The 26,524-nt window shown below is 47.5% G+C and overlaps 1 protein-coding gene across 2 annotated transcripts in view; it reads left to right on the top strand.

Annotated features, from left to right (window-relative positions):
- LOC138968963 (trafficking protein particle complex subunit 11-like) overlaps nt 1-26,524 on the top strand; it is a 64,261-nt gene that overhangs the window by 32,655 nt on the left and 5,082 nt on the right. For both annotated transcript variants that reach the window (XM_070341649.1, XM_070341650.1), the window contains exons 18-25: nt 5-77; nt 402-459; nt 895-1,059; nt 1,575-1,750; nt 3,252-3,377; nt 4,136-4,182; nt 11,019-11,170; nt 17,368-17,493. In XM_070341649.1, the coding sequence (XP_070197750.1) occupies nt 5-77; nt 402-459; nt 895-1,059; nt 1,575-1,750; nt 3,252-3,377; nt 4,136-4,182; nt 11,019-11,170; nt 17,368-17,493 (923 nt within the window). The remainder of the gene's footprint in view (nt 1-4; nt 78-401; nt 460-894; nt 1,060-1,574; nt 1,751-3,251; nt 3,378-4,135; nt 4,183-11,018; nt 11,171-17,367; nt 17,494-26,524) is intronic.

The raw sequence follows: 26,524 nt of genomic DNA, 5'->3' as shown, positions 1-26,524 counted from the left end.
GCAGTTGAGTGCAAGGCACGGTTTGTTGGAGAGACAGTCCCTGCTGACGGTGAGGTCCACTTGGAGGTGTGTTTCAGGTATGTGACACAGCAAAATTGTTACGCTGTTTTCTTTAAATTTGAGACCTGTGAAAGATATTCTAGTATTTGTTTTCTTCTCAAACGTTGAGTCATTTTGTGCTGTCATGTTTGAAAACTGTAGAATGTTACATAGGATAGTTGATGTTGCAATGGTTATATATTGACATGTTGTGATATCATCATTGTCATCATCATCATCATCATCATCATCATCATCATCATCATCATCATCATGATCATCATCATCACCCTTTGAACACACTTTACCTTCAAGTTCTCTTTGAGTTAGAGAATATGTTTCTAATGTCTTTTGTTTTTCAGGGTGACCTGTCCCCTCCCAGTTCGTTTCTCCAAACTGAGAATTCAGCTGAGCAACCCTGTAAGTTGATATTGGGTAAAGTTGTGAGTGTAGACGTTGTGAGCGCTTCATTTAAGTAATTATTTTTACAATTTAGAGGGAAAATTGCCATGATGGACTGAGTATATTCACAGAGACGTACACATTATTAGAGAGGCAGACGTGTATACAGGATGCAAGATTATGAATGTGTCTCATTGTGTAGGACATAGAGACTACTTAAAAAGATTTTCCTGCCAACATACTGTTTTACATTGCTTCTTATTATATGGTCTGGCTTTCAGATTTGAATAATAGCATCACATGACAGGAAAACTTTACAGTACTGGAACCTACTGACTGGTATAAAAGTATAGCAGTGATGAATCAAGATTCCAGATGTAAAAGGGTTGCATGTGTCTGGAATGGACCCTGTACTTGTAAACTTTGATGTGAAACAATCTGTGTTTTCTCAAGCGATACCAGCAAAACTGTGAGCTAACAGATGTGAGAGGAACCAATGCCGCCTCAGCATCTCGTGAGGAGAGTGATAGCGACGACCTTCACCTTGAGCCTGGGAAACCTCGGCTGTACCAGTTCTCCTTCCTGCCAGTGAAGGAAGATGTCGGTGGACAGATTGATGTGAGTGTTCTTTGATAATCAGCTAAAAATAAATAGGTACCTCAGCAGACAGATCGTTCACAGAAAGTTTGCTATGTTCCTTAACTCTCTGCCGGTCTACTGTTGACATTTATAATCCACACAGTTTTAGATTTCTCATCAGCATAAACTTTAGATGCTTTGACAATCTTGGAGTCATCCAAGTCTCATTCTAGGATTAGTCACATCATCATTTATTTTTGCCTGTTGTGTCTCTAGTTTGTTCACTTTACCGACCATGGGTCAAAGTTCTTGTAAACTTTCCAATAATTTAACCTTTCTTGTTTTTCGATTCAGCATTACATTTTAGAACTGATTTTTAGTTTTGCCCTTTTTCCTTTCCTCTAGTTGCTGTGAAATCTGCCCCAGTAAATGTTATATGTGTTGACACACAAAACGTTGCTTCTTATTCTGGTGTCAACCGGACTCCTGCTCTAGTCTGTTAGAATTGTCAGTGAGAAATTTCTTGATAAGCTGCCATTGTTTGTTTCTAACAGATATCCTCAGTCACTCTAGAGATGGGTATGGAATCTGGCTGCTGTGCTGTCCTGCGCTGGATGGGGGCGGGGGGAGAGTCTCTGATCGGCCCTGCCCCTGTGGTGGGCCCCTCCAAGAAACTCCCTGCAGGACAAACCTTTGACTGGGCCCTCTTCAAGGTCAACCCTATCATCAGGTGTGACAGTCTTCGCCAGTTAATGGCAACTAGAAAACTTGCAGTAAAACGCAACTGGTTTAAGAAAATGGAAGAGGTTGTTTTAATGGCCCTTAATGGTAGGGTAGCTAACTAGAATACAGTGGAACCCCCCTTTGAAGACCCCCCCCCCCCCCCCCCCCCCAATTTAAGACTTTCCCCCTTTTAAAACCCTGCTTTCTTAGATTTTCTGTTCATAGCCTCTATAAATTTACCTGCATTTTAAGACTCCCTTCCTTTTAACACTTTCGCGACGGGAGGTGAATAAATCAGTAGCAGCGCTGACACGCCCATGAACGGGAGGTGAATTTTTCAGCAACAGTCATACTAGGTACACGACTTGTGATTGCTTCCCGGTTTTTGAAGCTTGCAATAAATTGAGTTGTTTCCCTTGATACACATGACTTCCTTTTTCGCCCTGATCAAATTAGTGCAGATTTGCGTGGTTTTTTCGAACAAAAAAACTGAATCGAAGGCGAGCCTTGTCACGGGAGGAGATTCTCGGGATGTTGGATCTTGAGGATCCTGTAGATCATGATTCCGACGCGTCGTTTTCACCTCAAGAAAGCGATAATAGCAATGATAGTGAGGAAGAAACAGTCTTGTTGTTGCTAGTACGAGTCGGAAAACTACACGTGGCAGGGGTGGTACCGCTAGACGCACATGTATCTCGGAATCGTGTAGGTGCAAGGGGGCGTGGCAGCACTAACAATGGCTGGCTGGAGCCTCCTAATCCTTTTGGAAATGTTCATAGGTGTACAGTTGGTACTTTGTTGTGAAAATGTAACTTATATTCAATATGGATTACCTGGACATTATTTGGTGAGTGTCACAGTTTTGTTTCATTTGAGTCAGGATGCTGTGAGTGAATGCGTGATTTGCTTTTTTTTCTTGGTACTGTCTCCTTATTTCTGTGTACAATGTTAACAATATTTCAGCTAATTCATAGGTTTTACACCTTGTTTGGTTATAACATTATTTATGATACTTTCTGTTAAAAAATAACTTTTAAAAAAGCAGTGGAAAAGAAAACACATAAAAAACGTTAAAAAACACAAATTATCCCCCTTTCTTACCCCCCTATGCCAAAACAAATCGCGTGACAAACTTATAAATAGCACGACTGAACTGGGCATCCATTTTTTAATTAGTACACAAACTTTGGTGGTGATTGGACTTAATTCAAGCTTGCTAGACAGATTTCTTTGCAGTTAATGTTTTTGGGAAGTTTCTTGGTGGCAAGCTTAGGCAGGCAGGACGTTAACGCCGTGGCAATGCTAGTCACAATAGTGTTAAGACCTAATTTTCTGAGATTTTTGGAAGTTTTAAAAGGGGGGTTCCACTCTACATGTAAAATGTCAAAAGAAATTCAAGGGTTCGTGAAAATTGTATCCCATCAACCTAGAAGAAGATAAAGAAGTCAGCCTATTAAGAGTCTATAACAGTTGTACATAATATATTACCCCTTGACTTTCTATGCCAGGGTGACGCCTCGCAAGGCCTTGCTACAGCTGTCGGTGGATCACCAGTCCCCGTGTCTGATCAACGAGTTCTACACTATGACTGTCACTGCCACCAACACTGAAAACACTAGCATCCATAATGCTAAGTATGTGTTGCATCCTTGTATTGTATGTTCTTATTATGATTGTACTGAAGGTGTGGAGGTGTGAGGGTGTACTTAGTATGTGTGTGTTTGTGTGTGTGTGTTTGTGTGTATGTGCATGCATGCGTGTATGTGTGTGTGAGCACGCACCAAATCGTTTGTAGATGTGTACATGTATTTTAATTTTTTTAATTTTTTAATTTTTTTACAAATTTGCCAAGCACATTATTGTGGGGCTTTTAATCAAAAATATGCATCCGTCTGCACCGTATCAGCATTCATCCTCTAACATTTACCACTTAAGGATGTGTATTGGAAAGGCTCTTTTTATATCATGCAATTCTTTCTTCTTCTTCTTCTTCTGCGTTCGTGGGCTGAAACTCCCACGTACACTCGTGTTTTTTGCACGAGTGGAATTTTACGTGTATGACCGTTTTTTACCCCGCCATTTAGGCAGCCATACGCCGTTTTCGGAGGAAGCATGCTGGGTATTTTCGTGTTTCTATAACCCACCGAACTCTGACATGGATTACATGATCTTTTTCGTGCGCACTTGGTCTTGTGCTTGCGTGTACACACGGGGGTGTTCGGACACCGAGGAGAGTCTGCACACAAAGTTGACTCTGAGAAATAAATCTCTGGCCGAACGTGGGGACGAACTCACGCTGACAGCGGCCAACTGGATACAAATCCAGCGCGCTACCGACTGAGCTACATCCCCGCCCATGCAATTCTTTCAACTTTCTACTTTCTGTTTTCAGACTTTCCCTTGGACTGCAGACAGACCAAGAAGGATATGACGCCACAAGTAAGCAGGCTTCCTCCCAACTAAAGAGCAGCAGTAAAGCAGTCTTCCGAAAACCCAAGATTCCCATAATTTTATCAGAAAAATGCCAATCCGTTCAGCAAAGTTGACATCTCAAAGACAGTCAAGTATTAAACAGTATTAAATTACATATTCTTACTCCGAGTCACATATTTAGCATTGACGCAGTCGAGATGCTAGGTAAACTGAAACGCTATCCCGTCTATAGTCTAAGGGAAGCAACCCAAGCTAAAAAAGTAGCAAGCTTGCTACCCTGGGTTGCCTCCCGTAGCGTGTCACGCCACAGATCTCGTACCCAGTACGAGACACCCTCATTCGACATCTTTCAGCCAGAGAGACAGGTCGTGCTGATTTCGCTCCTAGGCTGTTGTTTGCTGTCTGCTTGACACCCACCGGCCTTGGCTCCCCGTCTGCTCATTGCTGTTTCTAGCGGTGAGATCGTTTCATTTTGTTGTTGTTTGCATTGCCATTCTGCTGAGAATTTTCTCGTCCGCGGACTTGTGAATTTTACTCGGTAGTTTGTTGCTGTGGCCGCCATTTTGGTCGCCATTTTTCGCTTACACGTGGTGTTTTTCGCTGGTTAGTTTGGGTCCGTGCTCGGACTTTTAGCGTTGACCAGTAGCACTATTACCTCCTTGTAACTTGTACTTTGTGCTAGTTTATTCTGCTGAAGTTTTACGTCCTAGAGACTTGTGTATTTTCAGTAGTCTGTTTTTCTTGCGCGACAGCATGTCGGATAGTGAGAAAAAGAGAGCGGCTAAGGCCGAGAGTAAGGGCAAAGGCCCTGGCAAACCTAAGTCCTCGGCTTCTACTTCTTCGGCTAGGAACCCCACGGTTCACGTTTCTGACCCGAAGACTAACTTCGTTTTTTCGGTGCCCATTTCGGCGCCGGAGGAGACTTTGTCTGGCTCGCGGGCGGCGGGCGTTTCTACTACCACGTCCGTTTTGACCCCGGTACCTGTGCCGGAGGCTGGCACTCTTGTGGCTAGCATTTTGTCCTCTTTGCTTCCAGAAATTCGGACGCTCGTGCGTTCAGAGATGGCGCGGACGGACCCTGTTTCCAGCTCTGCCTCCCTCCCGGGGGTGTGCGACCCTCGGTCGTTGGCTTCCTGTGTTCCTGCTGTTTCCGGTTCACCTGTCCAGCCTGCTGGCTTCGGCGTTGGTGCTGGAGGCCGTGAGCAGGGAGGCGTTTCTCTTCTCGGCCGGCGCTCGGTGGCTTCCGCTTGCGGGAGTGCACCTGCGCAGGTCCCTTTTGGGACACGGTCGTCGCAAGGTATGTGCTCGCAGCAGCCGTCCGCGGCAGCTGCACTTCCAGTTCCTGGAAGTAGTGGTTCACTGGACAGCGGACAGACCATGGTCCCTGCCGGTTTGAGCTACGAATTACGTAAGCAGTCGTTCACGGCAGCTTCCCTTCCGGCTCCGGCCGGAAGTAGTGGTTCACTGGAAAGCGGACAGACCATGGTCCCATCCGGTTCGAGCCACGAACTACGTAAGCAGTCGTTTACGGCAGCTTCTCTTCCGGTTCCGGCCGGAAGTGTTGGTTCACTGGTATGCGGACAGACCATGGTCCCTTCCGGTTCGAGCTTTGCCCAGTTTCAGCAGCCGTTTCCGGCAGCTGCCCTTCCTGCCTGGGCGGGAAGTGTGGGTCCAGCTGGTCGTGCACAGTCCTCTGTCACTTCCGGTTCCGGCCTAGGGCTTCCGGGTTGTAGCTGGCAGACTCCACAGCCATGGCATAGCTATGCCGTTGCGTCTGCTCTTCCGGCTCCTCCCGGTTCTTCCGGTTCGGTTCTCGCCGCGTCCGTTGGGATGCCGGCGGATTTCGAATTCGGTCGTTCTCCTGGGCATTCGGGCTTTCTGCCTCTGTTGGATCAGCAGCAGCCACACACTCCGGTGGTGTCTGCTAGCTCCTCCCTTCAGCTGCCTTCGGTTGCTGGCGTTTCTCACCCTCCTCTTAGCCAGGGTGTGAGTTTCGTCGATGACCAACAGGAGGGGCGTTTGGCTTCCGGCCTGTCCTCGCAGCGTCATTTGTCGGGTTCCTTGGGCTATGAGCCATCCCCGTCATGTGGCGTTTCGGACCTTGGGTCTGTGGACGAGGAGCAGCTGCCTTCGGCGGCTCCGGCCAGCTTCAGGGTAGCGCTTGAAGCGGCCGCGGAAGTCACTTCGCGATATTTCCCGGAAGGGGCTTCGTCTTCGACCACGCCTTCGGCGTCGGGTCCGTCGGCGATGGCAGACTTCCGGTGGGCGAAGGAGGAGGACAGCTACTTCCGGTTTGAAGAATCACCGTCAGTGGCTTTCCAGCTTTCTCGTTTGTTCGCCAAGCCCGCTCCTGCCGGCAGCGGGTTGCCTCCAGCAGCAGTTCCGCTTCTGGTGCCGTATGGCACAGCTCCGGAACATGCTTTGCCTTATCTGGCTGCTGCAACACAGGCAGACTTCTTCGTGCCCTTGGCGGCTCAAAGGAAGTTGCCTTGGCCTAAGGCTTCACGGAACCTTCTTTCGTCCTTTGCTCTGCCGCGTGCGCCGCTTCCGGTCACGCCGGCATTGCTACCTCTTTTGACGAAGCCTTTGAAGAAGGATTCCGTTCTCCCTCTTTCGGAGCAGTCTCTCCTGTCCTCTGAGGAGGTGGGAAGGCAGCTCCTGGAACTCAGTTCCATTTCGGAGACTATCCTGCGGGCTCTTTCACGTGCTCTTACAGAATCTTTGGCTCCCTTTACCTTGAGTAAGGAGCAAGATTCGGAGGACGTATCCACACTCCTCTCCACGCTGGCAAGGGTGAACGAGGAACAAATGAGATTGTCCTCTCTGCAGTACGTACATTTTGTCTCGTGCAGAAGGGACTTGTTTCTCACCCACTCCCAGTTCTCTGAGGAGTCGACGAGAAACACTCTCAGATCGTCGCCCTTGGTGGATGGTGCTCTCTTCGGCAACCTGGCCGCTGATGCCAGGAAGCAGGAGATCGACACCAACAGAGAACAGCAGTTCTCTTCCTTTGCGCTTCAGTCCCTGAAGCAGCCCAAGCAGGCTGCTCCTCAGCAGGCTCAGCACAAACAGGCTAAGACCTCTGCTCAGGCACATCCTGCTTCCCGGAAAAGATCTATTGCCCCTTCCCGCGGGTCGGGCAAGAGATCTTTTTCGAGGAGGGGTAGGGGCTCTTCCAGTGGAAAGCCCCACCCCCAATGAAGCGTTCCCGGCTTCACGCCCCCCCCGCCCTCCACCTTGGTGATGGCGGGGGGCCTTGCTCGGGCACTCCCACATTGGCTGGCCGCCATACGCAGCCGATGGTTAGTGGGTGTTGTGAAGTCGGGATTCCGCTTGCTTTGGCTGGGGGACAAGGCCCCTCTTACCAGGTGTCCTCCAGCCTTCAAGCCCCCCTTCTCACAGGAGGCAAGGGCCGTCCTCCAGTCGGAGGTTGCCTCACTGATAGAGAAGGGCGCGGTGGAAGCGGTCTCGGACCACAGCTCCCCGGGGTTTTATGGACGGCTTTTCGCGGTCCCCAAAGCTTCGGGAGCTTGGCGTCCTGTCTTGGATCTTTCGTTTCTCAACAAGTTTTTGAGAACGATTCGATTCAAGATGGAGACTCCTGCCTCGGTTCGGGACGCTCTCCGCCCAGGAGACTGGGTGACCTCGATCGACTTGACGGATGCGTACTTTCATATTCTGGTGCATCCCGCCGACCGGAAATGGCTCCGTTTCCGGTGGGCCAGTCAAGTCTACCAGTTCCGCGCACTGCCTTTTGGGCTGTCCCTTGCCCCATGGATCTTTACCATGGTGGTGAGGCAGCTTTGCGCGCTGGTGAGGTCACAGGGGGTGCGGCTGCGAGCATACCTCGACGACTGGCTCATCATGGGCCAGAGCGAGGCTCTCTGCAGGCAGCACACTCTCTTGGTTCTCCGAGAGGCCAGCTTGCTGGGATTCTCGGTCAACCAGACGAAGTCAGAGCTCGTGCCGTCTCAGTCATTCACTTACCTGGGGATGACGTTCAATACGGTCACCTGGACTGTCCAGCCTTCGCAGAAGCGGGTGGACAAGCTCCAGGCTCTCATCCGCTCTACTTCGCTTCTCCTGAGAGCTTCCCTTCGGACTTTGGCCTCCATCCTGGGGCAGATGGAGTCCATGGCCCTGCTGGTTCCACTAGGGAGAGCTCACAAACGCCCGCTTCAGCACGCGCTGAAGCCGTTGGTGGACTCTCCTTGTGTGGATTGGAACACTCTGGTTCCCCTTGGGGATTGGTTCCAGGCTGCAACCCTCCCGTGGCTGGACTCGGGATGGGTATGCAGGGGGGTTCCCATTGTTTCCCCCCCTCCCAACATGGACCTGTTCACAGACGCGTCCTTGCTGGGTTGGGGGGCTCACACGGACCGGCTCACGGCCTCCGGACTGTGGTCTGCGGAACAGAGCACATGGCACATCAACTCGCTAGAGTTGGAGGCCGTGTTCCTTGCTCTGGTCGCGTTCCTCCCTTCCCTGGCAGCCAAGCGTGTGCGTCTGTTCACGGACAATACGACAGTGGCTGCCTACGTGAACAAGCAGGGAGGTTCGCGGTCCCCCACTCTCTCCCGCAGAACGTGCGAGATCCTCTCCTGGTGCTCCCAGCGGGAGATCTCTCTCTCAGCGCGTTACCTGCCAGGGAGCCTCAACACACTGGCGGACGCGCTCAGCCGCTCCGACAGGGTGTTGCAGGCGGAATGGACCATCACGCATGGTGCCCTTCTCCGCCTTTGGGCTGTGGCCCCGAAGCCTGTGGTGGATCTCTTCGCCACCAGATTCTCCAGGCGCCTTCCGGTGTTTGTCTTCCCCTTCCCCGATCCGGAAGCGTGGGGGACCAACGCCTTGGACATCCCCTGGACAGGGCTGGAGGCTTATGCCTTCCCACCCTTCCAGCTGCTCAGCCAAGTCCTCAGGAAGGCGGAATTGGAGAGGCCGTCCCTGCTTCTGGTCACCCCTCTGTGGCCGTCTCAGCCCTGGTTTCCGGACCTTCTGAGACTCGCACACGGCCCTCCAATTCCTCTGGCTCTGGTACCAGGCGAACTCGTTCAGCCTCGCACCGGAGTTCCTCACGGGCACCCGCAGTCTCTCAATCTTCACGCGTGGAGACTGTGAGGTCCGCTCTGAGGCGGTCTGGGGCTTCCGACCGCACTTTGGAGTTGGTGCAGCGCTCGCATAGGGCCTCTACCTCCTCAGTGTATTCGTCGCATTGGCGTGCCTGGGTCACCTGGTGTCAGGCTCATGGGCTGAACCCGGTGGCTCCTCGTACTATGCACGTAGCCAACCACTTAGCGGATTTGTCTTCCCAGGGGGCTTCTTCCTCCTCTTTGAAGGTTCGCAGATCGGCGATTGCCTCGACTCTTAAACAGATCGGTCATACCATCAATGTTAGTGGAGTTGTCGCTGGGGTTATTAAGGGCGCGTCTTTGCAGGACGTTAAGCGCTCTCCTCTGCCCAAGTGGGATCTTTTCCTTGTCCTCGAGTTCTTGCGCTCGGCGGACTTCGAGCCTCTAGAGGGCTCTAGCCTCGCGAACCTTACTCGTAAGGCTCTGTTTTTGCTACTTCTGGCTTCGGCCCGCAGAGGTAGCGAGATACACGCTCTTTCAGGCAGTCCGCAGGACATCGGCCGAGAGCGTGACGGCTCCTTGTCTTTGCATTTCCGGGAGGCCTTTCTGGCCAAGAATCAGACACCGGATCAGCCTTCTCCCTGTGTCCTTGTGAGGCCCCTGTCTCATATTGTGGCACAAGATGACCCAGACATGGTCAATTGCCCGGTTAGGGCCCTGGAGGCATATTTAGCCCGGACTCAACCCATCAGGTCGAGCTCCCAGAAGCTCCTCTTTATTTCCTTGAATACGTCCATGGACAGAGATATCACGAGGACTACCTTGGCCAGGTGGGTGTCGGCTCTCATAAAACAAGCTTATGTGTGGAGTCTGGCACAAAAGGGGGGGGCTCAGCCTGCCTTCCCTCTCCAGTCGGCTAGAATGCACGAGTCCCGGGCATGGGCATCGTCATTGGCTGTTTTGAGGTCCCGAAGACTCGACGACGTCCTGCGCACAGCATACTGGCGTTCAGACGACGTCTTTATCTCGTTCTACTTGAGAGACATCGCCGCGGTATGCCGTGATGGCTCAAGGACCCTCCCCGCACTGGTGGCAGCGGGGCAATGCCTCTCCAGATCTTAACAGTGAGTTTGAAATTTTTACTTCTTACCCACCACCTTGTTGGAGTTATCTGCTAAATATGTGACTCGGAGTAAGAATATGTAATTTAATCGAAAATTTTTAATTAAATTTTCATTTGATTAATATACTTACCCGAGTCACATAAGTAATTCCCTCCCACCTTCCCCGCTTGTAGTTTCTTTGGATTCTAGAAGTCGAATGAGGGTGTCTCGTACTGGGTACGAGATCTGTGGCGTGACACGCTACGGGAGGCAACCCAGGGTAGCAAGCTTGCTACTTTTTTAGCTTGGGTTGCTTCCCTTAGACTATAGACGGGATAGCGTTTCAGTTTACCTAGCATCTCGACTGCGTCAATGCTAAATATGTGACTCGGGTAAGTATATTAATCAAATGAAAATTTAATTAAAAATTTTCGATTACAATACAGGGATATACACCCTATGATGAACCCCACCAATCAAGAATTGTTCTCTTGCCTGTTCATAATCTCCGAATGTACTTCCATTGTAAGTCTTCCTCTTTTTTAAGGCTTGGTTTTTGTGTGGTTTTAAAAGAGGGATTCTCTCTGCGATTAAACATGATTTTATTTAGATGACAAAGGGTAGCATATAATACAAAAGATATAACTACATGCGCTTCATGTTACAGCTCACATCTGCAGCAGCAGTCCGGAGTTTGATGGTACAGTGCAGGGAGAACCAGTTAAGCTTGACCTTGGTACAGTGAAAAAGGGGGACAAGGTCACCAAGCAGTTCTTTGTCAAGTGCCTGCAGTCTGGCAACAGGTCACTCTCTGTCAAGGTCAGTGGGATAATCTGTTCACACTTAAACCAACCCCCAAATGACATGTGAACTTCAAAGTCTCAGGTCTTCACAATGAACAAATTCTTCCTCCGGTGTTAAATGTACATCTTGGACTACAAAATAAGTTCATTTGTCATTTTAGGCTTGGATCCACTTTAAAATACTTTTGTTAAATTTTGATGGCAGAACATCCCAATCTATACATTGGTGAGGGAATGGGAAAATTGAAGAGACAGTTGCATTTTTCATACCTTGTATAATCCAGGGTGTAGAACAGGGATTAAATTACATATTCTTACGCAACTCACATAGAAAGCATTAACTTCAGTTAAAGTGCTAGGACACTGAACTACGCTTCACCCCAAAGGGGAAGCAACCCCCTAAAAAAGAACGGCCTTGACCTATAACCCAAGCTATACAAGAGTCGAGGTCATACCGTCACGTGACCTATCACGCGTGACTCAACCGCCGCCATGTTGAAAGCTCACTCCCACTTCAGCCACCAAATAGCTCGGACGCTTTTTACACTACGCTGCAGGCTTTTAGCCTACTGTCTTCTGGACAGTGTTTCACCCCGTCTACAGGTCCCTGCTTCTCATGCACAAGTTTGGGTGAGCTCGTTCTAATTTGTTTGCTTTTGCTTGCGTTTGTTTCTTTCTCCGTTGTTCGGTCTGGTTGTTGTTTATCAATATCATAACTCAGACTGGTTTTTTTGTCAGCAATGGCTGACAAGGAGAAATAGAAACCACAGACTAGTCAGTAGCTGCTGAGGTTTCTCCTATTAAGTTTCGCATAAAGAGAAAGGCAAAGGCACTACCATTTCTGTTCTTGACCCAGCTTCTCTTACTACTACGTCTGTTAAATAACCTTGAATGGTTGAAAACGACGTTAAAGGCATATGTACGCGCTCCCGTGTTTACAAAGTGTAGTTTGCCCATAATCGATGTCAAACGCACCATAAGACCATGTAATGACGATATGTCGCCATGCGCGGACCATATACATGTATTACAGCTTGTTCTAGCCTCTGAAAAAGTGAGGATGTCAACAAAGACGCGGAGGTATTTCCCTTGCGTCAACGCTACCTCTGTTGGCAAATCTAGATAAATAGGACGATCTAGATCAAAATAAAAATTCAAATATCTCAACTTTTAAGAGGTCCTAGACCACAATATCTTACAGGGAACTTAATTTAGCATGTCTCCAGCTGTGGGTAAAGCAATTAGCGTGTATAGTCATCGAGTACATATGGCTTTAAACACCATATAAAGAAGAAAGAAAGAATGTCTGTTTAATTTCGGACTCTATGAGTCCAATCATGCCGGTGCTGAAGCAGGTTAAATTTAGGTTACTTCAGCCAAGGCAAACACAGTGGGAAAGAATACTTGTGTTAAAGATGGTTTTTCTTCCCTTTTTTGAGATGTTTTCGACCCAAATGTATAACATGTTGCCATTCGTCGAGTTTGCGCTCGCTCCCGGCGGGAGTGGGCGACGCGGCTTGTTGTCACGCATCGAGGTTCCGCCTTCATGCACAGTCACTTCGGCTGACGTGCACGCAGAGGAGTGTGTTTACTTCATACGAGGAGCTTTCACGCTCTACAGGTTAGTCAAGTTCACCGGTAGCCAGGTTCTCTGGTGAAAGTGTTCAAGTTGGGCCGGAACTAGTAGCCCCCCCGCCGCGGCTGGGGGGTGAAAGTTTGACTTTCCCGGAGGCTATCGCTCTTTTTAAGAGGCGGAACTCACGGGGGGTCAACACCGGACAACAAGTTGGGCCGGAACTAATAGCTCCCCCGCCGAGGCTGGGGAGTGAAAGTTCGACTCTCCCGGAGGCTATCGCTCTTTTTAAGAGGCGGAACTCACGGGGGGTCGACACCGGACAACGAGATGGATGTACTCACGGGCAGACTGGCATGTCTCCGGTGAATGTATACAAGTCTCAACTTCCTCCCTCTGGGCAGGAAGCTGCTTTCGGGCAGGCTTTGCACGGTTCTTCCGTTTTGCAATCAGCCTCGCCTGTGGTGGATCGTTTTAGTGACGCAGCTAGTCACAGTGACTTTCACGGTCCAGCCTTAGCAGATTCGGAGTTCGACTATTCTCACTCAGTTTCTGAGGAGGAAGTTGATGTCAAGTTGTCACTCAGACTTAAACCAGCTATGGTTACTGCAGCTCAGGTGTCTGCCAAGTACTTCGCTGAAGGGGTGACAGCTACGACAAGCTCTGCGGCACCACCACCCTCAGTGGTGGGTGATTTCCGCCCTGCTTTAACGGAAGTTCAGGGATATCGTTTTAGCGAGTCTCCTTCTGTTGCTTACGAACTTTCCAGGGTGCTGGCTAGAACTTCGGGTTCTGAGAATAGCTTGCCTGTGGATACTGTGCCTTTACTGGCTGCACACGGTCAGGCTACTGATGCTGCTCAGCCATGGCTTGCCTCAGACCAGTTACGGAAGTCGAGCACTTCGTTTCATTCACGCAGGTTTGCTCTCTCCCGTCGTCATCACAGTCTTATTGAGACTTACGCTTTGCCGAGTGCACCGCTTCCGGTCACTCCGGAGTCGGCTAATCTCAGAGAGGATGTCTATCGTTTGGACAAAACTTGTGCTTACTCTGAAGGCGCATTACTTGGTTTGGATGAGACGGGAAGATACTCGTTGGAACTTGCGTCTCTTTCAGAGACACTTCTTCGATCTCTTTCGCGGTCGATCGCGGTGTCGTTGGATCCTTTCGAATTTCGAAACGACGCTAGCGTGAAAGACGTCCCCATACTCCTGGCCTCTTTGGCTAAGGTTTCAGCCGAACAAATGTCAGTCGTGGCACGGTTGTACGCACATGCGGTTTACACACGCAGGGACGCTTTCTTGTCTGGCTCTAGAATTTGAACTTGGGGAAGTTTTCTCATATGATTCTCCTTTTCCACCACTTCCTTTGTGGGCAGCGATGCGGCGTTGCTTTCGCTTGCGTCACCTGCACAAGTAACGCTTCACTCGCTGAGCGATATCCGTAGGCCTAGGTTACACCAAGCCTAAGAACTTAGTTTATTCTTTTCTTCGTACTACGGAACCGCTTCCGGTTGCACCGGACTTGTCGATCATACATCTTAATGTTCATAGCAAGGAGAAACTGTCTGTTTTCAAGAACAATGATCTCCTGGCTGTGGAAGATTGTGGCCGCTCTTCTTTCTATTATCCGCGTCTTGGTACAAGACTTTGATTCGTTCTTTCCCTTGTGCGGTTTCGTACTCACGGGATGCCTTTGTGTTCTGTCGGGACACATATACAAAGGGTTTAGCTTTGCTGTTCGTCTGGGAAAAGGCCTCGGCCGACAGTATTGTTCTGTCGGTGAGACTTAATCTCTTCCTTGCTCGAGGGTTTTCTTTGCGAATCCTCTTCTTTGCACGCGGACTCTTCTCTAACAGAGAGAATCTCACAGCAAAAGGAAAGCCCACGGCAGGCCTCGGCTTCTCTTATCAGAGAGAAGCGCTAAGCTGGCCGTTCTCAGCTTTGGTTTTTTATCTTCTTCTTGGTATGGCACGTTGCCAAATACCCACCACTTTATCTCCTCGAGGCGATTTAGCGGTAGGGTTCAGTGGGCAAACAATAGCACGCTTTCATGCATACTCTTGGCACTTGTCAACTGGAGTCTTAGCGTTCGGCTCCACTCTTCTCTCTGCCTCTGTGTTTTCCCACAGCGGCTGGAGGGGCGATTAGAACTCCCACTTTGAGGGAGGCACTGGGGCCCTTCCTGTTGGGTCACTTATATAGATCGTGCCTATGTTTACTTCCACCTTTGGATATACAAAATAGATCGGAAGTGGCTGCTTTTTATTTAATTCAGATCTTCAGGGCTCTGGTTTCGTTTTCTAAGCAATCAAATGAAGAGCTGGAACATGTTAGTGTCTTTTCTTGACTGGTTCACAGACACAACCAATCTTTGGATTCTCACACCACTGCTCATGCAGGGCGTTCCCGTTGGTTCTCTCTCCACCAGCGAAGCAGTTCTGTCTCTTGTGGATTTCTTTCCCCTTGTCAGGGGAGAACATGTGTTGATTCTATCAGACAACACCACAGTGGTCTTTTATCTCAATAAGCAGGGGCTGGCATCTCGCTCCTTATCACTGCCACAGCGAGCATGCGAGGTTTTTGATGTGGTTTTTACCACCAAGAGATCTTATTAGCAGTGAAGTACCTTTCTGAGAGGCTCTATGTATTGGCAGACTCTAGTCAGTCGGCCAAGAATGTCCACTCGGATTGGACTCTATCTCACTACGCGCTTCTACTCATTCTGGTGAATTTGGAGAAGCCGCTGATAGAAGTTTTGCCTCTCGGTACTATCACCTTCTGCTAAATGTTCGTCTCCCTGTTCCCGGATAATACTCTCGATTTTACTTTGAGCGGCCTGTTGGTCGCACATTATGGGCCCATTCAATCTTGGTTGCTAGTCCTTTAGGCTGGCAAGAGGGCGCCGTTTTTTTACACTCGAGCCACACGGGTGTCTACTGTACGGGAATCATTGAGACGCTCAGGGGCTTCTGCCCCAACTCTGGATTTGGTCTAGAGATTCCATAGGGGTTCAGCGTCTTCGTTTTGTGTCACTTTGACTGGCTTGGAACTTATGGCGTATATTAACGGAAAGAACTCCACTTCTCTCAGTTCAATGCGGGTGGCGAACCACCTATCCTGGCTTTCCGATTTTTCTCCCACGTCTCTGAATTAAGACTTTATGTGATTTCAGTTGCACTGACACAGCTAGGTCGCAAAATATTTTCACTTGGGTCTTTGTAGCCAGCGTGATTAAAGGGAACCTCCCTTTGGTTGGCTGAAAGCAAATCTCCAGTCCCGACTTGGGACTTGCTCCTAGTTTTGGAGTTTTTGAGTTCGGATTGTTTAATCCTTGACAAAATTAGCCTCTTCTAGAGGCAATGATTTAGTGAAGTCAACCTTAGCTAAATGGACTGCCACATTGATTAGGCATGCCTACAGTGATGGCAAGAAAAAAAGGGGGGGGGGGGGGGCAGTCAGTCCTCCCTTTTCAGGCAGCACGGGCTCAAGAGGTCAGAGTGTAGGCCTCTTCTTTACCTGTTCTCAAGTCTGAGAGACTTACATAAGTCATGAATGCAGCTCATTGAACGTTCAAGGACGTAGTCATGAGTTTCTATCGGCGGGGTATTTTAAGTACCCGCTATTTTAGCACACATCTACTAGACATCTTCTTCAGAAGATGTCTTTTTATGTTTTCCTGGGGACGTATCTGGTGCTCGGCAGAACAGAAATTTCGGTTTGCCAGCTATTGTAGCTACAGGCCAGATACTTGCAATATGTTAACTGTGAGTTCATTTGCCCACCACCTAAATTAGCAATCTGCTTTCTATGTGAGTTGCGTAAGAATATGTAATTTAATATAAAATTTCAAAAATAAATTTTGATTTAATTAATATACTTACCAACTCACATATTGAATTCCCTCCCAGCCTGCCCCGCAAATTTTTTAAAGGGGTATATGTTTTAATACGGGATGAGTTTCACCGGTATACATCCTGCGCAGGCGCAGTACACCGGTAGTGGAAATAACCTCTAAGGACCATGCCTTATATGGCATACGGTTTTTGTTTCAGAGTTATTTCCCCATGTTGCCATGTAAGAGTGCTTCAATGTCTTATCACAAAACGAAGTTATTGCTTAGGGTTTCCCTAAAAATGAACAGATTACTTCAGTGGGAGTGAGCTTTCAACATGGCGGCGGTTGAGTCACGCGTGATAGGTCACGTGACGGTATGACCTCGACTCTTGTATAGCTTGGGTTATAGGTCAAGGCCGTTCTTTTTTAGGGGGTTGCTTCCCCTTTGGGGTGAAGCGTAGTTCAGTGTCCTAGCACTTTAACTGAAGTTAATGCTTTCTATGTGAGTTGGTAAGTATATTAATTAAATCAAAATTTATTTTTGAAATTTTATAATTCCAAGTATAGTACACTATAAAGGAGAATGAAAATTCATGAGCTTTCGTGCTAGTATGCTGTCCCATTCAGATGGAATAGAATTTGTTCACTACATGTGATCATTAGCACTTGTCTCGTGTCTCTCCTCTCACAGATGGACAAAAAACCCAACAACGTATACATTTTGTTGTTGTTAAATCACACACAAAAAATCCATACTCTGCAGCGTAACATTATACTTGTCCCCCCTTTTTCTCTCCCCTGAAGGTGGAATACACTGTGGACGTGAAGCAGGGCCAGCATGCAGTGAGCTGTCAGTGTGTGAAGGAAGAGGTGGTCACTCTACCTGCTGTGGCGCCCTTCGAGGTCTCCCTGCTTCTGCAGTCTCTGAAGGTGAAATGTTTACTGTCGAAATCATGATGATGAACACTAACAATGAACACTTTTGAATGAAGTTGATTTATTTTGATTTCCTTTGAATGTCTTGTAGTAGTCTTAACCATTGTTCTAGCTTTTTTGTTATTCTGTTGGTAATAATTTGGTAAGAGATGTATTGTAAATGATGAATGTTATTTCTGTCGTAACAGGGAAGAAAGGAAAAATACATGTATTCTGATCTTAAGGGTTTGCACTGTATGTATGTTGTATTACACCTGTGGCAGTGTCTGTATTTTGTGTCCATTTTGTTTAACTTTCATTCTGATAACACACTAGACTTGCAGCACAACTTCTTCAGCAGTCAACTAACACCGGTTGTAGTTTTTTGTTTAAAAAGCTTGTGCGCGCCTTCGTGAGCGAGGCTGGTACTACATATTGTTCATACGAAATGACAAACACAGGTTACAAGCGATAACGCGCAAAAGTACTGGTTTATTATTTTACATCTGACACTAGGGATCAGTAATGTATATATATCGTTACAGTACCACGTATTGCGGTAAAAAACTTATGAACAGAAAAAGTCAGAGAAAAACGTTTCACTTCGAACTTCGTTAACCACAGAAAACACAAGTTATCATAAACATTAGCGACTTTCTAGCGTCTACAAAACATTGCTGTACGTTCACAACACTAGAACAATTGAACACACAATAAAGAAACACTACAACAAGTCAGACTTTCAACTCACGTTATACATAAACAACTCACAAAGTCATTACAAAATGGCGACCAAAACACAACACAAACAAGTAACAACAAAATTACCTTATGCGCTGTGTGGGTTGACCAGCAGTACCAAAACGTGTTGCCTCACAAACGAAGGGCACAAAACGATTCACACTTGAGAAACAACTGTCTCCAAGAACATTACGTTGACGTTAAAACATAAGAAACACTCCGTTGGTTCACTTGATAACCTTCATACGTTTACATCAAAACCAAACGCTTCCTAAAACCCTCAGATCGACTGACGAGACAGGAGTCAAGCAGCGGTATTTATGGAAACAAAAACCTAACATGGAATAGTTATTCAAAAGTCAAAGGTCACCGGATTGACCAACCAACAACATTCCTAAGACAGAATCGGGTGAAACTACTATTTTACAACCAATCAGTAACCGATCACGCACTCCGTGCATGCTCAAAACTTAAAACGGTATATTTAACAGAAAGAAGACCAAGGAACTAGCTGACATCACAAAGCTAAAAACACGTGAGTCACACGTATTCTAAAACTTGCAACGCAGATTCGCAGGGCTCACCTCAAAATCAAGACACGGAAAAGAGCACGTGAATCTCACGGTGTTCTAGAACTAAAACGACGCAGTTTGTGACGCTCCGACCAAAACCAGGTCACAACAACTGAACAAGGAGCACGTGAATTACACATAAAAATATTAATGCTCCACAAAACGGGTCACAACAAGAAAAACACGGTTTACTTCTTTTTACATCGTGCAATGGCTTGATCAAACGTGATTACAACAAAAGTAGGTGACTGCATGCCACATCGGCATGCACACTCCCACCGGAAATTATATTAATATAATTTACTTCAAAAAACCTTTGTACAAACACATTCCTTATATCAAAAGAAGAAAAACGCAGATTTAGACATTTCAAATTTACAACTCAAAACCATTGTGTTGCAAAACATTTACACAGCACTATTACGGTTCAATCATTTTCAATGTTTCAACACATCTCGTTTCAACTAAATGCCACTAGTCATTTACTCGACGGCATAAAAAGAACGCACCACTTAAACCATAAATGTCCGTTACATCATCTGGTATAAAAACAAACCGCAACAATCTACAACTGTCAAATTGGAAACACACTCCAAAGTTCAATGTTCTTTCAGTTCGCTTACACAGCTTTGTCTTTGTGATTTTCACGATCTACTAACACAGTCATTTTGTGAATAGGTCGCTCTAATATGCGACTATCACCAGTGGGACGGCCGTGATTGTCTAGAGCCTTTGTTCCAACATGCACTTTCACTCGTCTGACCAGTCCATCAGATCCCGGCATCACTTCGACTACACGAGCCATGCACCACTCTGATCTGCACAAGCTCTGGTCATGCAAGACAACAACATCTCCCACCTGTACGTTTGCCTGGGGACGTTGCCAGACACGACGTTTCTGCAAAAGTGAAAGGTACTGGCTCTTCCATAGCAGCCAGAATTCGTCTGCCATCCGCTGGACACAGCGCCAACGTTTCCTGGCGTACAGGTCTGGATCTTCAAACACACCAGGGGGCGGAAGGATGGCACCTGACTTCATGGTGAGGACGTGGTTGGGGGTCAAAGGGCGTGGTCCATCTGCCGATTCCAATGACTCGACAGACAGTGGTCGACTGTTCACGATGGCCATCACCTCGTATAGGAACGTACGAAGTGATGAGGTAGTGAGACGCTGGCCTGATCTTCTGAGAAGACCATTCAGGATGCTGCGTATCGTTCGGATCTGACGCTCCCAAACGCCACCCATGTGACTAGCTGCAGGGGGGTTGAACTTGAACTCACATTTGCTTTCCAGCATCTTTGATGTCAGTCGTTCAGAGTCCATCTCCTTCCATGCCAGTTTGAACTCATTGCATGCACCTACAAAGTTCGTTCCTTTGTCACACCAAATGCGTGATATGTTTCCTCGCATGGAGACAACAATGCGTAGGGCGTTGATGAAGGAATCACTTGACATGTCATCCAGGGTTTCAATGTGGATTGCCCTAGAGGCAAAACACGTCACGATCAGCCCGTACAAGATTAATGTCATGACCTTGACGCAGTCATCACGGTACCCTCGTTTTTTCTGGCGTTTCAGGCCCTTCAGATGCTTGACTGCGGCACTTCTGTTGTCGGGGAGGGACGGTTTCTCTGGTCGAAATGGTAAGAGCATCTCGTAGTGACCAGCTTCGTTGACCTTCACGATCTTCTTGAACTTTACATCGTCCTGGGACATGGATCCTGAGTCACTTGCAAAGTCTCTTTCCATAACATGTAATGGGTCAGTACACGAGACTTCGTCCACCTGTACCTTGTAGACGTGAGCTACACGTTCTTCTTCCCTCGATCCTGGCTTGACGATGACGCGCATGGACGAGGCTATGCCATCAAAGGCGACGGAATGCGGTGCCTTGCCGACGATGCTCCAACCTAACTTAGTCTCTACTGCAAATGGCAGTCCTTGGACAACGTTTAGGGGCATGAGGGCTTCAGCGCAGTCATAGCCGATGAGGAGGCCTGCTTCGCAATCAGGGTACAAGGGGGGCAGTTTTGGGGACAGGTGTTGAAGATGTGGGTAAACTTTGACAGTCTCTGAGGTGGGGATTTGCGTGGGGTCAACGGACAGGTAAGGTCGTGAGATGGCAGAAGGGAGCCTGACAAACTCACTGGAGGTAGGAGAGCGGACACGCAATCCAGAGTACTTCCTGCCGGAGACCACAGCATTGTCCTCAGTCAGTGTGGAGACCCTGAGTGTAGTCGGCTGCGATTTGGCTTTAACTTCTTCAGCCACTGACTGCACTACAAAAGTGGCGTTGGACATAGTGTCCAGTAGTGCGTACGTCAGCACTTCTACGTTGGGGTTAGAGTCACTGGAAACGAGAACGAGAACGATCATAGACGTGAAACCGATGCTGTTTTCCTCGCTGGCCTTAAGAGCAGACACCGTAGGGGTCGACGATGTCAGTGGCTCTTGAACGTCAGCAGCAGAGGTACGGTAATTGTTCTTGTGTTCACTCGCCCCTTTGTTTTCACTCATACTGTTCTGATATTTGAAATTGTCATCGTGAAGACAAGTGGGATGAGCCTTCTTGCACTTCTTGCACGTCTGTTTCTGCATACATTGACGGCTCTGGTGATCCTTACTTCTGAGACATCCGTAGCAGATACGGTTCTTGAACAGAAAATCTCGTATCTCAACCAGAGGCTTCACTATGAGTTCCTTACATGTCCCAGCGTCATGGTCCGGAAGTTGACAGTGCAGACATGCGGTGACATCCTCTGTCAGGGTTGACAGGTTCGTTGTGAACTTTCTTGGTGTCCCCGATGCACTTGTCAAGCCGAAAACAGGGTCGTTAGAAATGTCTGCTTCGAGAGTAACGAACGACACGAGTTCATTGAACAGAGGATACCTCTTCTTTTCAACCTTAGTTCGAGCAACTGTTCTAGACCATCTGTGACTCATCCAGTCTGGGAGCTTTCCGACGATCTTCCGTAAGTACTGGGCATCATCCAGGATGCTCAGTCCACCAACTTCCTGGGCAGCAACGGAACATTGCTGCAAGAAATCGGCCAGACTTCTGAGTCCCTTGGGATCCTTGCTTTTGACTGGGGTCCATTCGTCCAGCTTGGTCCGGAAAGCTTGCGAAACGACGTATGAGTTGCCGAACCGATTTTCCAGCACTTCCATGGCTCTCTCGTAGGCATCACCTTCTCTTAGCAGAAAGAAGCCGGTCACGGCCTCCTTTGCTTGACCTCCGATGTACCGTTGCAGATACAATAACTTCTCACTGCTGGTTATGTTTTGTCTCTCGATGAGGAACGAAAACGACGACCTCCAAATTGGATATTGGAGAGGGTCACCAACAAAAATGCACGGCTCCTGCATCGGCAAACGGTTGATCATCAGAGCGTCTGATAGGGTTTTGGCAAGAGAGTCCATAGGAGTGTCCTGCTTGGCAGGAGTAGCAAGTGGACGTTGGTAGTACGCAGACGGGGGGTAGGAGGCAAATGGACGATCTGCATGACATTCCTTGTCAAAGTTCATGTACGCAGGGGGCCTTGCGTTTTCGTTTCCCCAAATAACTTTGGGGGTGGTCTGATGTGGGTCCAGGAATGTGGGCACGAAAGGCTCTGGTTTGGGATGTAGGTGGGTATCATAGGGGAAACAGGGTGGGGTCACTTGAAAACGTCTGTGGTCCATGCGTTGGTGACGTTCTTCTGGGAAGTAGGTGTGTCGTTCTTGCGTCTCATCACCTTCCCTTGTCTCTGGTAGGTGATAGGACCAACCTGTGTGGTCGAGATCAGGCGGGCGAGAGCCTGTGACGCTTGTCGTTGAGTGTCCAACGTTGTGCAGAGGCGGCTGACCAGTGTATGCACCGAGAGGGTGCTGCAGTGTGGTCAGCAGCGCTGTAGGCCGCATGGAGGATGTAGTTGCAGCCGTCGTGTAGTTGGGTGTGAAGGGCTCCTGATGGACGAAAGGAGCGCTCGTTCCGACGTGATGGGGGGCGTTGACATCCTCTCTACGTTGAGGTCCGTACGCCTCATAGGTGGCGTTGTTGGTACTAGCGGCACGTGTAGAGGCGTTGACTCCAACGACGAGGTCCACGACAGGTAACGCGTGCTGTCGTGGCTCAGTCGTTGTGGTTCCTGCGATGAAGTTGGTGACAGCAGCGTTGACAGTAGAGATGTCACGGGTGCTGGCGGCTTGGCAGACAGGAACAGACGTGGCGTCCAAGGCTGGCTGGTGTGTCCCTTGGTCAGCAATGACGGCAGCACCTGTCCCTATTCCTATCGCTGTATGTTCATTGTTTAGAGGAGGGGCTACAAGACTGTACAAGGGAACGAAAGGACGAGGGTGGAACCTAGTGTTCAACAAATCAACTGACGGTAGATCAGGGAGATCCTGCTGAACGGATTCACCTTGTTCCAATACTTGTAACATAGCTTGTTGTTCTCTTAAGCTAATTTTCAATTCGGTGGACTGAATTTGTCTCAAAGCCTTTTTCTGTTTAATATCTTCAAGAGCTGCTTCAGCTGTGTCTTCGGCCTGCCTAGCTGCTGTTCTTTCAGCTTCCTTAGCCTGCCTAGCTGCTTCTTCGGCCTGCCTAGCTGCTGTTCTCTTAGCTTCCTTAGCCTGCCTAGCTGCTTCTTTTTCAGCTTCCTTAGCCTGCCTAGCAGTTTCTTCGATCAGCCTAGCTGCATTTCTCTCAGCTTCCTCAGTCTGCCTAGCTGCTGTTCTCTCAGCTTCCTCAGTCTGCCTAGCTGCAGTTCTCTCAGCTTCCTCAGTCTGCCTAGCTGCAGTTCTCTCAGCTTCCTCAGTCTGCCTAGCTGCTGTTCTCTCAGCATATTGTTGTTGTAAGAGATCCAGTTCACTAAACTGAGCTTCCTTTATTGCGTCACCTTCCACTTTTATGGCCAGGGAAGCAGCCTCTAGTTTAAGAGCCAATTTAGTGTCTTCAGAGCTAACACTTTTAGAGCGGAGAGACTCGGCGCGAGAAGCTACTTGGCTACCTGATCTCCTGCTACCTGACTTGTGGCTAGCTGACTTGTGGATGGCTGACGTAATGCTAGCTGCTTTATGGCTGGCAGTCTTACCACTGGCTGACTTGTGGGTGGATGACCCAACGCTAGGTGTAACACTGCTATGCCTGGAAGTAGGCTCCTTAGCCACCTGCACGCTAGTCGTTTGTCTGTCAAGAGCTCGATCAATGTCAAACATAATGTTCTGAACTGTTCTCTGAACATCATCCCAACTTTCCTGAATGGTTTCACCGCTACCAATACTACGAAGACCTTTCTCTATGTCACCAAGATCCTTGTACATGCTCAAAACAATTTGTTTCTGACTGGTTAACGACTCTTGATTAGGAGTTTCTTGGTTAAGCTCTGTTACTACCTCACCGATTGCTCGTTCCAAGAATGTTCGTTGTCTTGCAAAGTTTCTAGTTTTGATCTCAATCTGGTAATCTCTACCTTTTTCAGTAGGCTTAATGTCACGCCTAGGCCTTTGAGAATGTTCATCTTCATCGCCGTTAATGTCATAACCTGAAGCTTCCAATGGTTTATCTGCTGGAATCTCCTCCATTACAATGTTCGCTTATTCAAAAGCACTAAAAACCTACATAAGGTTTATCTGTTTAAAAAGTAAAATGAATCGATCTGAGGGTCGTTTGGGATAATACACAAAAGTCACAAAAAATGCGCCGGATACGGAGTAGGAAGATCTCTAACCGACAAGTTGATCTATGTCAAACTATGGTTCACTAACACAGTGACAGGTAACAATAAAGTCTTTTGCTGGTTATCAACAGCTACGTTTACGTTCATTGAGCGTCAATAACAAAAGTTCTTTACTGGGCGTCAGCAGCTAAGTTTGTTTACTTTAGCTAACGTTCTTTCACTGGGCGTCAGCAGCTAAGTTTTTTACTGGGCGACAGCAACTAAAATGTTTACTTCACTGGGCTTCAGCAGCTAAGTTTTTTACTGTGCGCGCCTTCGTGAGCGAGGCTGGTACTACATATTGTTCATACGAAATGACAAACACAGGTTACAAGCGATAACGCGCAAAAGTACTGGTTTATTATTTTACATCTGACACTAGGGATCAGTAATGTATATATATCGTTACAGTACCACGTATTGCGGTAAAAAACTTATGAACAGAAAGAAAAAGAGAAAAGAAAACAAATTATTAGACATGGCAAAAGTATCAAATGCATTAACAAGACACGAGAAGTAAAAACAAGAAAAATAAACAATCACAAGACAGGAGAAGACAAACAGACAAGAAAGTTACAATTACCAAACACTCGTTGGTTAGTCCTTCAACAACAATAAAGAGTTACGTTCTGTACGTTCAACAACAATAAAGAATTACGTTCCGTACGTTCAACAATACCATAAGCACTAAGAATACTCAAGAAACTTAGCATACATACGTTTAAAACCAAAATGGCTACTTTCAGAAAAATACAAAACGTTGACTCATCAGGCCAGGAATACAAAGCAAACTGTCAGTGTCATACCAAAAAGTCTCCTAACGACAATGTTCCTGCGTTAATCAAAGTCACAAACAAGATATTTACTCATCCACTTTCCCTCAATAACGTTACAAGAAATAAGCCCGTTTACAAACGATCACCACAGACCGCAAGCTTCTTTTACCTAAATTCTTTTAACGTAAGGCTGAAAAAGTCAGAGAAAAACGTTTCACTTCGAACTTCGTTAACCACAGAAAACACAAGTTATCATAAACATTAGCGACTTTCTAGCGTCTACAAAACATTGCTGTACGTTCACAACACTAGAACAATTGAACACACAATAAAGAAACACTACAACAAGTCAGACTTTCAACTCACGTTATACATAAACAACTCACAAAGTCATTACAAAATGGCGACCAAAACACAACACAAACAAGTAACAACAAAATTACCTTATGCGCTGTGTGGGTTGACCAGCAGTACCAAAACGTGTTGCCTCACAAACGAAGGGCACAAAACGATTCACACTTGAGAAACAACTGTCTCCAAGAACATTACGTTGACGTTAAAACATAAGAAACACTCCGTTGGTTCACTTGATAACCTTCATACGTTTACATCAAAACCAAACGCTTCCTAAAACCCTCAGATCGACTGACGAGACAGGAGTCAAGCAGCGGTATTTATGGAAACAAAAACCTAACATGGAATAGTTATTCAAAAGTCAAAGGTCACCGGATTGACCAACCAACAACATTCCTAAGACAGAATCGGGTGAAACTACTATTTTACAACCAATCAGTAACCGATCACGCACTCCGTGCATGCTCAAAACTTAAAACGGTATATTTAACAGAAAGAAGACCAAGGAACTAGCTGACATCACAAAGCTAAAAACACGTGAGTCACACGTATTCTAAAACTTGCAACGCAGATTCGCAGGGCTCACCTCAAAATCAAGACACGGAAAAGAGCACGTGAATCTCACGGTGTTCTAGAACTAAAACGACGCAGTTTGTGACGCTCCGACCAAAACCAGGTCACAACAACTGAACAAGGAGCACGTGAATTACACATAAAAATATTAACGCTCCACAAAACGGGTCACAACAAGAAAAACACGGTTTACTTCTTTTTACATCGTGCAATGGCTTGATCAAACGTGATTACAACAAAAGTAGGTGACTGCATGCCACATCGGCATGCACAAAGCTTCTCAAGCAATACGAAAGATTACAGGAGAAGACTAGGAAAGAAACACATTGC

The sequence above is a fragment of the Littorina saxatilis genome, linkage group LG6 (assembly GCF_037325665.1).
Source record: "Littorina saxatilis isolate snail1 linkage group LG6, US_GU_Lsax_2.0, whole genome shotgun sequence".
NCBI classification, from domain to species: domain Eukaryota; kingdom Metazoa; phylum Mollusca; class Gastropoda; order Littorinimorpha; family Littorinidae; genus Littorina; species Littorina saxatilis.
The sequence above is the reverse complement of the archived record's forward strand: the minus strand, read 5'-3'. Positions and strand labels throughout refer to the sequence as shown.